Source organism: Genypterus blacodes, unplaced genomic scaffold, assembly GCF_046128005.1.
Source record: "Genypterus blacodes isolate CSIRO-AG114 ecotype Tasmania unplaced genomic scaffold, CSIRO-AGI_Gbla_v1 ptg000022l_1, whole genome shotgun sequence".
Classification (NCBI taxonomy): Eukaryota; Metazoa; Chordata; class Actinopteri; order Ophidiiformes; family Ophidiidae; genus Genypterus; species Genypterus blacodes.
Window position 1 is genome coordinate 948,124 of NW_027466835.1, and position 12,679 is coordinate 960,802.

A 12,679-nucleotide genomic window follows, 5' to 3' on the forward strand; every position below is an offset into this window, starting at 1 on the left:
GTATCATCAACAAACAGGATACAGCCACTCACACACACACACACACGCACACACAAGCCTCCACTTACCCACAGCCAGCCGGTGTGTGTCAAAGGGGTCCCAGCACAAGTCTGCCACGTTAACTGAATTCTGGATGGTGGGCAGGGTGTCTGCCAGCTTGCAAGGCTTAGAGAGCTGGACACCCACACACAAACACACACCCACACAAACACCAAAGATGCTGTGGTCTCATTTTGCAAAAACAACCCGAGCAGAGCAGCTACAGTTTTGTTGAATCTGTCCCATCGTTCAGTCTTTCGTACCTCTAGGACGGCAATCTGGCCGCCGGGGATGGAGAGAGGCACGGCTACAAGATGGCGGTTGGCACAGAAGCCGTCACACTCGCCCGGCGTGGTGAGGTTGAGGCTCCGCAGGTTGGTGAAGTGTGTGTCACGGTGCTTCACTGCACCCTGGATGTGACGGAATTTAGAGGTCGGCCCTGCGAGGAGACGAACCAGGAAGCAAGGAAATGATGGAGAATTGGTGTGTAAATGTGTGTGTGTGTGTGTGTGGGTGTGTGTGTGTGTGTGTGTGTGTGTGTGAGTGGGTGTCAGTGTGCGTCTGTACCCATCAAGCTCTGGAAAGCCTTGGTGGTCTGGCTGGGGCTGGGCAGGAAGCCTGAGGAGAGTCCAGAGGTGGAGGAGGGGGAGCGGGAGGGCGCGGCGCTGCTGCTGGGCGTGGTGAGAGGGCTGCTGGAGGCGGAGCCGTGACGCGCTGCATCCTGGACATCAAGACGGAGGAGCTGTTTGTCACTTTTTATTCATGTTGTACTTATCGCATGTCTTTCTCTACATATTAAGCGTGTGAATCACCTCCTTGCTCGCCGCGCTGGTCGGTTCCTTCTTTGCAGGGGGCCGAGCTGCTACCGGAGCGCTTGGTTTGGACAGTTTGTCGGGGTTCAGGTTGACTTTCTCCACCTGGGGACAGATGGAGAGACGCGGTGGGAGGAGTCGCTCAGTATGAAAGCTTGGTGGTGATGTAGGCTGGTGATGTAGGCGAGGCGGCGTGGAGCTTTTACCTGCTTGTTCCCTCCCGCCCACCACTCCTCAGCAGACATGGCTGCGTCTGTGCCCGCCGTGTCTGGGTAAAGGTCCTCATGGAACTCCTGGCCTGTACGCTGGGAGACCACACACACACAAACACACACACAGTGATAAACATGCATGTGTGAAAGGACCCTGCGTGTGTACTGTGATCGCGTCACGCCGCTCTCCCACCTTGCGAGGGACCTGGTAGCTGATGGGCACGATGCAGCTGTCTGTCAGCTGGAGGACACGCATCACTTCGCACGACATCATGTCCAGTGCCAGCTTGGGCACCATGGCGACCCCTCGCGTGGGGGAGTCCATCAAACAGTGGCTCCCTGCAGAGAGGAAACACAGCCAGAACGTGTGTGTGTGTGTCAGGAAGAGAGGACGAGCTCACAGAGGAGCTGCAGTGATGAAGACTCACCTTGAGACAGGAAGGGCTCATAGGTGTTGACTTCAAAGCCGTCGAGTCCCGTGTCTCCCTGTGCAGGAGGGGACATCATCATCATCATCATCATCATCATAATGATACGACATGCTTAGACTCAGGCACATAGTTTGACAGAGATGAAGGTTTGGATCAAAGTCATCAAACGTGCTCGTGTCTCACCAGGCCAGCCAGTATGAGCAGACCAGTGTCAGCATCAAACAGAGGGATCAGGATCCTGAGGGGGCAAAAACAACAGAAGAAGAAGAAGAAGAAGGATTATAATCTACACTTATTACATATCACTTTAATACGCCGCAGGAAGTTTCACTGAGGCACCACTAGAGGGAGCAAGAGGCCCAGTATTGGAAACGACAACAAACTCAAAAACGGTTTGCTGAAGATTTCAACAGACACAATTACATCATACTACATCTGACCTATAACATGTGAAGGAAACACTGAGCGGCTGAGGGACAGTGTGACGTCACACCCGCTCCTCCCGTCACTCAAAGGAAGCAAATCGAGAGATGAAAGCGCTTTTAACGGGAAAGCTAGAACCAAACAGGAAGTCATGGATTAGACGGAGTTCTGCTGCCCGTCTGTTCGCTTCCTTCACCCAGAGCTCAGGTCGGGATGCTGCGTTGTTTCAGTCCAGACGCAGCAGAGGAGGCTGACGGGAGCTCTGGGTGATGGAACCCACATCAGCCTGTGGGGTTCAGTGAGAGGAGGATGTGGGCGAGCGGCGTGCGACTGCGACCTCGCGTCCACGAAAAGGCCGCAAGTCTGATGAGGCTGACAACAGGCCGCTGACGTAACACTCTATATCTGACTGTGTAATCACCGGGTGTGTGTGTGTTTGATGCAGTGTGTGTGTGCCAGTGAGACACACAGAGGAAGAGAAGATTGTTTTAAGGAATTTAAAAGTCAAAAACCAAAGCGGCCTGGAAAAGCAGAATCTTCACAAACATACTGGAGCTCATAATGTTGCGGTTGCGGCCCATCGTACATTTTCATACATTTCAATCACAAATCATGGCGATGAAGATCTCCATCAGGTCTCTGGTTTCACATTTTGGAGGTATTTCTTTGCTCTCGGCAGCCTGGAATCCAAACGACAGTGAGGAAGGAAAACAAGCCGCATGCCGATCGTGACTGTGGATGGCGGTTATTAATGTTCCAGGCTCAAATGTTTTTGAAGGCGATCGTGCCAGAAGTGGAAATACTTCAACGCCATCTGACTGTGAAGAGACAGAGCCACCAGAAGCTCCTCCCCCCCCCCCCCCCTTTGTGTGTGTCAAGGTGAGGATCTGAACACTCACGAATCAAACCGCCATAAAGTGATTGACACACACAGAGAGACACCTCCATTCCCACAACCTTCTCACTCCTCCTTCCTCCTCATTCACTCTCTTATTCACCTTGCACACCATGCGCTCTCTCTCTCTCTCTCTCTCTCTCTCTCTCAATTATTCCTCCACTTTCTTCTCCTTCCTTATCGCTCCTTTTCTCACAGTAAACCTAAGTGGAGCTTTATTGCTGATAGTGGCCGCTGTGCGTAGCGTCGCCTTCACGCTCCGCCTCACCGCCGGCCCATTTTCCCACACAGGGGGGCACGTAAATGCACACACACACACACACACACACACACACACACACACATTACAGCATGTGCCTGAACTCATGTAGTGTGTATGTTGAGAAAAGCATGTAGATGTGCATCGTGTGTGTGTGTGTGTGTGTGTGTGTGTAAGAAGCTTAACCACACAAACACACACAATTATAACATGAGTTGCTGTTTGTCGGAAAGAGAGCGAGAGAGAGAGGAAGAAAGAGAGAGAGAGAGAGAAGACATCAGATAGTTGATGTTTTCAAAGGGGAGAGAGTGTGTGCATCTATCTGTACATGCTGAGCTCTCACACACAGCTCTCACTCTCACACACACACACACACACACACACTCTCTGTCTCTGAGCAGAAGCACCTGATGCTCTACAGTCGCTCTGGCTTCAGTCTGTCACTCTGCTCCTATCAGGAGTTTACACAGAGCAGAGAGGAGACGACACACCTCCTCGTCTGCCATCGCCTCACACCGCTTGCCCTCACACACACACACACACACACACACACACACACACACCAGCGCAAGTTACAAAATGACCTTCTGCCTGTGACAGCTGCCTTCAGCACGAGCAGATACGATAGCTTTATTACTCTATTACGCATCTGTGTGTGTGTGTGTGTGTGTGTGTGTGTGAGAGTGTGTGTGAGTTTATCATGGTTATAAGAATGTGTTGTTATTTGATAATGCCGGCGATACTGCAGATCACTGGAATAGCTGACTAATGAAGGACCAAATGGATCTGTGGATGACAGACGTTTTCGTGTGTGTGTGTGTGTGTGTGTGTGTGTGTGTGTGTGTGTGCGCGTGTGTGTGAAGTTGTTTCAGTATCTGCAGCTGGGATCGGGCCGACGAACACTAGGTTACTATTGACCAAAAGGTCCTTCGATCGTATAATGGACACACGCGATTCACTGTTACGCAAAACCATGAACACACTGGTATGTGAAGGCTCACTGATAGCATCACACTCTCTCTCACACACACACACACACACACACACACACACACACACACAGACACACACACACACACACACACACACACACACACACACACACACACACACACACACACACACAGTGGTGCATTCTATACCATATATACCTGAAGCTATTGAAAGCAGCCAGTGGAGGTTACAGGTTGATCTGTTTCTCCAGAATGAATCTGACAGAAGGTGCAGGAGGTCAAAGGTGAAGGATTTAGGGATCAAACAGTTGGAGGTCCAGTTTATGAGCTTTGTTGTGGGTTTATGCATGCTGACATGAGGCTTCTTCACAGATTGATCACAAACTGCTGGTTGGACGGAAACAGCAAACAGTTTGGAACAGGAAACCTGCACGTCTGTGAGCGCCCGGGGCGTCCATCAAACGCCGGAGACGATCGATCCCCACAGACTCCACCTTCAGAGTCACGAGACAAGTTTGAATGATCTTCATCTCTTCTTCCTCTCTGTCTCCGTCGCCCTACCCCCTCCTCTCCTCAGACAGCGGGAGTGAGCGATGGCTGCAGCGCTATCAGGAAGGTGAAGGATCTGCTGACCTGTGAACTCAGATGCTCCACTTTATCACCCCCCCCTCCCCCTCCCCCCTTCTCTTCCTCCCCCGCCGACTGTGGGACCGCAGCTCGTCCGCTGCCGTCGCCCCTGCGGCGACTCGGCGTCAGACGGCGAGGGGGGCCGTGTTGTGATAATCCCCCGGGGTCGCAGAGGTCACTCGGGGTCGCGGCAGACAGCGACGGACGCAGCGTTGGAAGCCTGGACGCAGATGGAGAGCCAGTGAACACGAGGTCGGCACGGCGTTCCCACACTCACATGACACGCTGAAGTCACGCCGGGTGAAGTTCAACAACATGGAACAATGGGGGTTCATCTAGGAATATGACGTAATGACAAACACTCGCCTGGTCGCACTACAGAGGTTCATCTCAGCTCAGGCTGCGACCATATGACATCATACTTGTCCACCGGCTCTGTCCAGTGATCCTTACAGCAGATTACATCACTTCCTCTGCGTCCGTTTGTATGATCTAAGCTGACGGCAACGTTTCAGTGCCGTGCTGCTTGTGTTGGCGTCCATGTTTCCCTGACGACAGATGGACGGGGAGGACTGATCCGCTCACACAGCACCGTGAACCCGACGCCTTTGGATCCATTTCCATTTCCAGTGTTCTGTATATATGCAACATGGAAACACGATGAGCAGACGTTTCCATATGTGTGTGAGTGTAACAGGAGACGGTTTGCTGAGCCGGCGGCTGAAGTGAGACGACGCCAAGACAATAAACAACAGATCAGCGTGAATCAACTCTGTCACCCGTGTAAACTTTGCTCTGCTGCCTGGATGCTGAGAGGTTCTGGAGGTTCTGGAGGTTTGGAGCCTTCAGTTTAAAGCTCCAAGTTCATCCGACGTCTAGTCAAAACACTGGCAGCTTGTTTCCATGAGCACCATTAGAGACGTGAAAGCCTGCAGCACAGAGGCCAAACCACCAGGTCACAGCGAGGTCACAGCCCAAGCTCACTGACCCATATGTTCTCCTCTTCATTCGCTCCACACTGCTGGACTCTAGAGATGAACTGGACGGCTCTGAGAGCAGCTGAGCCGCTCAGACTGACCCTGCTGAGGGAGTGAGGCTCATTCAGGATGCATCAAGGAAACTCACAGGGGGGTTAGACCGCAACATGCTGTGTGTGTGTGTGTGTGTTTGTGTGTGTGATATGTGCATGCTTGTATGCCCGGCTACCTTCAGTAGCTACTTCATTAGAAGGGAATTAGAGTTGACGCGCTGCGTTCCTGAGAGGAAGAAAAGGACGGATTGTTGGAGCAGGAGCCAGCTGTTGAAGAGAGAGGAGGAGAGAAGTGGTCGAGAGGAGAGGAGAGGAGGCGAGGCTCTCAGAAGGGCTGCCAGGCAGCTGGTTACCCTTCCACTCTATTTCTCTGTCTCTCTCATTGCTTCACCAGGCCCCATCATGTGGCCCCTAACAGCCAGTACACACACACACCCACTTAAAGCATGCACCTAAATACACACGCATGCCCAGAACTTAATTAAACTGCTCTGTCAACAGGCCTGCTGGACCCCTCTGCCCCCCCCTCATTGCCTCAGGGTGAGAGGGTGCAGACGCGCCGCAGCCTCAGCGGTGAATCTTCTTCTGTCCTCAAGAAACTAAATAACGCTTCATTACATTCCAACATGTCATCAGTCCACTGACTTCACACTGACACCAGCAGCCCCGTCGCCACGACAACCCTCACTCGCCTAATCCCTCACTGCGGCCGGAACGATGCCAACGACAAGCCGGCGACCAGCTCGTCACGCTGCACGTCACAATCTCAGGACAGAACAACTAACAACAGAATGTGACCAAGTGATGTCCAACCACACGATCCAGCTGACACCAGAAACACACACAACCCAGCGTCCCAAACCCAGAACCCAGAGCCCCGAGGCCCGAACCCAGAGCCCAGAACCCAGGCTGCAGTTTTACAAGAGAGCTTAGAGACCAAAATACTCCATATACTTACTGTACACACCTACACACACACTTACACACATGGTTCTACTTAAGCCAGACAAATAAGAGACATTAAAATCCCATCCCCTAAATTACACACACACACACACACACACAGGCAGCAGACCTATAAATGCGTGGTAAACTGGTCCAGACTGGCTGAGCCATAAAGCAGCCGGGTCAGCGCTCATAAACTGGCAGGGACCCTCACAGTCTCACACACAGCACCGTTCTCTCCTCTGAGTGGGAGGGTGGTGTGTGTTTGTGTGTGTGTGTGGGGTGGGGGGGTAGGTCGTAAGATGTGGGTGGGCACGAGTTCGTCGGGGTCCAGGCAATGAAAGTGAGGCCGGGGCCTTAAAGCGAGGCGCAGATAAATCTCTTTAATACTCTGATAAAAAGTGGATTAGTGTTCATGAAGAACACGCGTGTGTCGTCTGCGTGCTCGCCGACTTCACACGCTCCGGTCCTTGCCTGCCTTTCTGAGTCTGTGTTTGCGTCTGTGATGTCTGAGGTGAAGAGCTCGCGGATCCCCGGAAGAGAGAGCGTTCCGCGTTAACCTCCGGGTTCAGCATCAAGGGCTGGAGCCAGATGACCATTTAATGACGGCCTGGGAACCGCTGGTGAGATAGAGAGAGAGAGAGCGAGAGAGAGAGAGAGAGAGAGAGAGAGAGACAGAGAGAGAGGGAGAGGGAGAGGGAGAGAGAGAGAGGGGAAGGGACAGTGCTGAGGAAGCAGAGGGAAGAGGTGAGGAGTACCAGCAGAACGACCTCTCCTCTCTCACGTCACGCTTATGTTTGAAACGCTAAACACAGACGGGACAGAAAGTAAACATGCTGCAGACATCGCGGAAGAGGAAGAGAGGAGCGACCACATAGGGACAAAATATCTAAGGATGCTTCGACAGGACTTGATTCTGACACAATTAACTTTTTTCATCGCACTAAAACTTAGCAGAACTTCAAAGACGCGTCTCCATCTGAAGTCACAGACAAACCAAACGTCCTGACGATCATCGGATAAACCTGCATCCATGTTAACCCACTGGAGCTTCAAGTGCATTCATGAGTGGACGTTCAGAAAACCCAAAAGTTTCCTGCTCCAAATCGCCGCGGTTACGATGTACGCCACAGGCACAACTTAGAGGGAATCAGCATAAAAGCCCTGAGACTGACGGTGACCCAGTATAACTCCACATTCAGTTTCCTACTGTGGAAAAGCCCAAATCCCCACACCGACACACACACACACACACACTGAACCACACAGTAAATGTCTCCTTTAAAAACATGATCCGCCCATAACAGCACCTGATGAATGACTTACTGCCCTGTTTACGTCCTGTCCAGCGTGCTCGCTCTTGGACGGACACTTGGAGCGGCTGACCTCGCACCAAAGCTCACACTGGACCAGGCAGCGTGCTTTTGTGTTTGTATGTGTGTGTGACACTTTCCTTCATGGAGAGCCAAAGCAGACCCGAGCCATAAAACGCAGTAATTTAGTGACACAAAACATCACAGTTCCATATTTGTTTTTCCTGCGTACGCGTGTGACAAATGAGCCAGAGGGACAGAAACATCAACGCTCTAACGACTCTAGCCTCCTTCTCTCCCCCAGTGCTTCTGTACCAGAGCTGCATAAACATTCTTGAGGCGTTGAGACAAAGCGCCTTTCATTGACGCCCGGCTCTATCAGACTGAGTTACTAGAGGTGTTTATCAGTGTGTGATGCTCTGCTAGAGTATCAAAGGAACTGGAATCAGACTCATCTCAGTGACAACAACAACACACACAAACACACAGACACACAGACACACAGACACACAGACACACATTGTCGGCTGTGATTATATGTCCAGACTTGTCGCTCATGAGCCAGTTCACCAGTTTATATGATTAAATGTGCTGGGATCACACACACACACACACACACACACACACACACTTCACTCCGAACTAAATCATCCGTGTTATTGACGGAGGCTGAGACGGGAACAGGAACTAAAAGCACACAGAGCAGATTTACTACAGGAGAGAAGAAGATAAGATCAGTGTAAATCACCACAGCAAGGTGAGAGAGAGAGGGGGGGGGAGAGAGGGAGAGAGAGAGTGAGAGAGTGAGAGAGAGAGAGAAACTGATACTGAGGACACAGCAGATTTGACACTTGGGAGAAGCTGCAACTGGCACTACAACCTCTGCTTTCCCCCCTACTCTCTCTCTCTCTCTCTCGCTCTCTCTCTCTCTCTCTCACACACACACACACACACACACACACACCCCCTCCCTCCCTCTCCCACACTGTGACCACCCGTGCACAGGAGGAACCAGAGCTAATGCTACATTTAGGATCCCAGGCACACAATCCCACCAACAACATTTTGTGACCAACCATTTTTCCTTTAAACATATAAACTTGATCTCATTGTCCAAAACAGAGTCTGGTCTGGTCAGAGTGGAAGCAGACATGTAAACACACACACACACACATTGCTGCCAGTCCCAGCGCGCTGACCAGATGTTTACAGGCTGGTGTTCAAGGCTCAGGCCCGGCTCAGGCTCAGGCTCAGGCTCAGGCTCAGGCTCAGGCCCGGATGCTGTCACTGCGGCGGCGTGCAGCATGAGGCTGCTTATCTCTGCACGTGTGTGCTGGTGTTTGCTTCTGACGTCCTTTATTTAACTCCAGCGGGTCATTTTCTGATAGAATGCACGACAACGATCGACACGGCAAAACTCAAAGGGCAAACACACACACACACAAAAAATACACACACACACGGAGCGACAGAATGGAGATTGGAGCCGCCAGCCCTCAGGACATCATCATCATCATGGCACCACATCGTCAGCATGATGGTCAACCAGGAACAATGGGATTGAACAAACACAATGAAAGACACACTGAAGGTTACAGGACTGATGTGTGTGTGTGTGTGTGTTTGTGTGATTGTGTCCCACTGAAATCACACACACACACACACACACACACACACACACACACTGACCTGAAGAGAAAGAACAATAATAAAGATCCAAACAATTTAGAACACATTAGTGGTCATAGGATGTTTCTCGTCATTTAACACACACACACACACACACACACACACACAGGCATTGTTATTATATGTACGTAAATTCCCTTTCGCAAAACTTTGGGTTGACCTGATGGGACCTGATGGGACCTGATGGGACCTGAGTCTGGACCTGCGTCTGAAGGACGAAGCACACACACGAGGTTCCGTCTTCCTCTTGCCGCGCAGACGTGCGTATGGTCACATTTCGAAACAGCTTATTACTTTTGAAAAGAAAATTACAATAATAATCAACCGAGCGAATGCGCCTGAGGATCTGGTTTGGTCTAAATATGTGATGGCTTCCTCCCGGGCCAAGCTCCGCCCCCACCACAGAGTTCCATCCTTCTAACCAAACAAACAAACAAACAAACAGACAAGCAAATGTCGTTCTGGTTGGTTGGAGCTCCACTGGGACTGAATCCCATAGAGAAGTGTGGAGCGTCAGTCACTGAGCCTAGTGTGCGTTTGCATCAGAAGGAGCTGCTGTGTCACTTTTTGGTTCGTTAAGTAAACTCATTATGTGAGTTCAGGCGGGTTTTCACTGTGCAAAGCGAACACACGCCTCTGGATCGTCTATTTGGCAGAGGTGGCGTTGACCTGGCACGACCTGCGCGCCACAGTTTCTGTCATACGCGCGATTCCAGTTTCAATCCGATCCTAGCCAACGTAGCGAGGCTGCAGGCGCGACGCCCGCGGCTCTTAACCACAGGCATGCTGCTGTTAGTCCATACCTGACATACCGGCGGACAGGAAGCAGGACGCCAAACGCCTCAAACTAATGTGAGGGGAGGATTCAAGACGGGACCGGAGAGGGGAGAAAGATGCCTTCGCTTGGACGACGGCCCTCGCAGGAAAACACCTCTTCTTGATGAACTCCAGAGTGACCTGGCGGCGGGGAGGTCACAGACAGGCCCCTCCCCCGCCGCCCCTCTGGACCCCATGTGCTCTCCTTCAGGTCCTCTCTGCTCCCTCTCTCTCTCTTATCAGGGCCACGGAGATAAAGAGAGAGAGAGAGCAGATTACCTGCTGTGATCTGTCCATGGACACAAGACGCAGGACGCCGCAGCATGTCCAGCACATACAGCATGTGAGAAAGGGCAGCGGGACACACACAGACACACACTCCTCCCCCCATAAGCCACTTCTTCTGCTCCAGTTTGATGGGATGAAGTGAACAAACACACAGCGTGCACTTGTTTTGACAGCGTTTCCCGGGAGACGCAGGGGACAGCTTTACGAGGGCCGGACTAATTTACAACGCCACAAACCGGAGGCAAGGACGGGAGGACAGGTGGGAAGAGTCAACATGTGACCCTGCGGTGTTTAGACAGGCAGGAGCGTTTATCTCGCCCAGTGGATTTGATCACAGCGCTGCGTGTTTGTTCTCACACAAACGGTGACACAAACTTCTGCTTTGGCGGGCGGGCGCTCGGTACGGCGAGGCTTCCTCTCCCCGCCGTATGTCTCTGCCACCCTCAGGTTCCCTTAGTCGCCACTAATTAACCGTACGCTTCATCCCACCCACTCTTCCCAGGATCGACGTTCCCAGGCTGCTTCCCGGTGGGAAAGTGATGCGGGCTTGACAGGGCCGCACCCACGCCCACCTTCTCCCTCTGAGCGTGTGCCTCTTGAGGCTGAGCCCTGAGAAACACGCGGCGCTCGGTGCATTCCTGCAGCGGCAGTGTGGATAAAGGAATGTTAAAAGGAACAAATGGCTCCAATATGGAAGCTTCCTCGTTATCTTCACGCCCCATCAGAGTTCCAACAAACTCAAAGCTGCACAACATCATTTGGTTTATGCCCACAAGTATGTTCAGCCGCCGGAGGAATCATAAAACGTCGGTCGGATTTCTCGGCTCTGCTCAGTATTTTGCAGCTAAATCAGTGAGGAAAACATATGACATCATTACAGAATTCATCTTCTGGTCTGGAAAGTGTCATGTGTTGTCTCTGGATTGCGCCGCTCAGGCTGTTTGAAGCAGTTTGACGAACACGTTACGCCGTATTACAGCGGCTCTGTCCACTCCAATATCTCAGTAGTTGCCCGCTCTGGTTGCTCTGGCGCTCTGGTGGCACTGCAGTTGTCAGAGCAGTAAGTGAAGGTGGCGTTTTGCGTGGTGATCTGCTCAGAGTGGCTCAGTCTCAGAGCCTGAAGACGTCAAACCAGGACACACACACACACACACACACACACACACACGCACACACACACGCACACGCACACACGGCACTCAGAACAAACTCCATGTTGGGAAATGAGTCCAGCAAAATCTGCTTATGCTGATTTTTTTGTGTTGAGTTGTGAAATATGATTTGATTGCGATTAAAGGTTTGCGGTTCATCACAACGATTCAGCTCGACACTTCACACTCTTATGTAGCTCATTGAACACACAAAGGGGGTGAACCTGAAGCTGAACCGTAGCGTGAAAGCTACAGTTGTGTGTGGGTGTGTGTGAGTGCGTGTGCGTGTGTGTGTGTGTGTGTGAATGTGTGCGCGTGGAAGTTAAGTCAGAGGTATAGAGTGAAAGAAAACAAAGCAGCCCAGACAAAAAGGGGATTAGGACCTCGAGGATGAAGGCCGGGAAGTAATGAAAACCTGATTGAAGAATTACCACACACACACACAGAGCACAGCTGGATATGAGTAAATGAAATAAAAAAGGGGGAAAGGATGGAAACGTCCAGCAGCACCTTGGCTACTGCAGTAAAACACTCGTGCACGTAAAGGAGTTTGAGAAACAGCATGTGTGTGTGTGTGTGTGTGTGATTTTTGCAAGTTTCATACCTGCGTGTTTAAGTACACAAAGACACGATTTATTCCTTTTAAACGTGTAAAACTCTGCTGCAGCTCCAGCTGAGGAGCCGCAGCTGCACCCTGAGGACGTGCGTGAAATCATTTCTTTATTCCTGCAATTTACTGTAATGCCTTGCAGATGGTACTGTGCCTGCGTGTGTGTGTGTGTGTATGTGTGTGTGT

At 51.5% G+C, this 12,679-nt stretch overlaps 1 protein-coding gene across 1 annotated transcript in view; it reads right to left on the reverse strand.

Annotated features, from left to right (window-relative positions):
* Positions 1–12,679, reverse strand: part of coro7 (coronin 7) — a 78,845-nt gene that overhangs the window by 3,678 nt on the left and 62,488 nt on the right. The window contains exons 10-17 of the mRNA XM_076143103.1: positions 1,678–1,732; positions 1,492–1,549; positions 1,257–1,402; positions 1,058–1,156; positions 852–956; positions 607–760; positions 303–478; positions 69–174 (exon numbers count right to left, since the gene is read on the reverse strand). Coding sequence (XP_075999218.1) covers positions 69–174; positions 303–478; positions 607–760; positions 852–956; positions 1,058–1,156; positions 1,257–1,402; positions 1,492–1,549; positions 1,678–1,732 — 899 coding nt within the window. The remainder of the gene's footprint in view (positions 1–68; positions 175–302; positions 479–606; positions 761–851; positions 957–1,057; positions 1,157–1,256; positions 1,403–1,491; positions 1,550–1,677; positions 1,733–12,679) is intronic.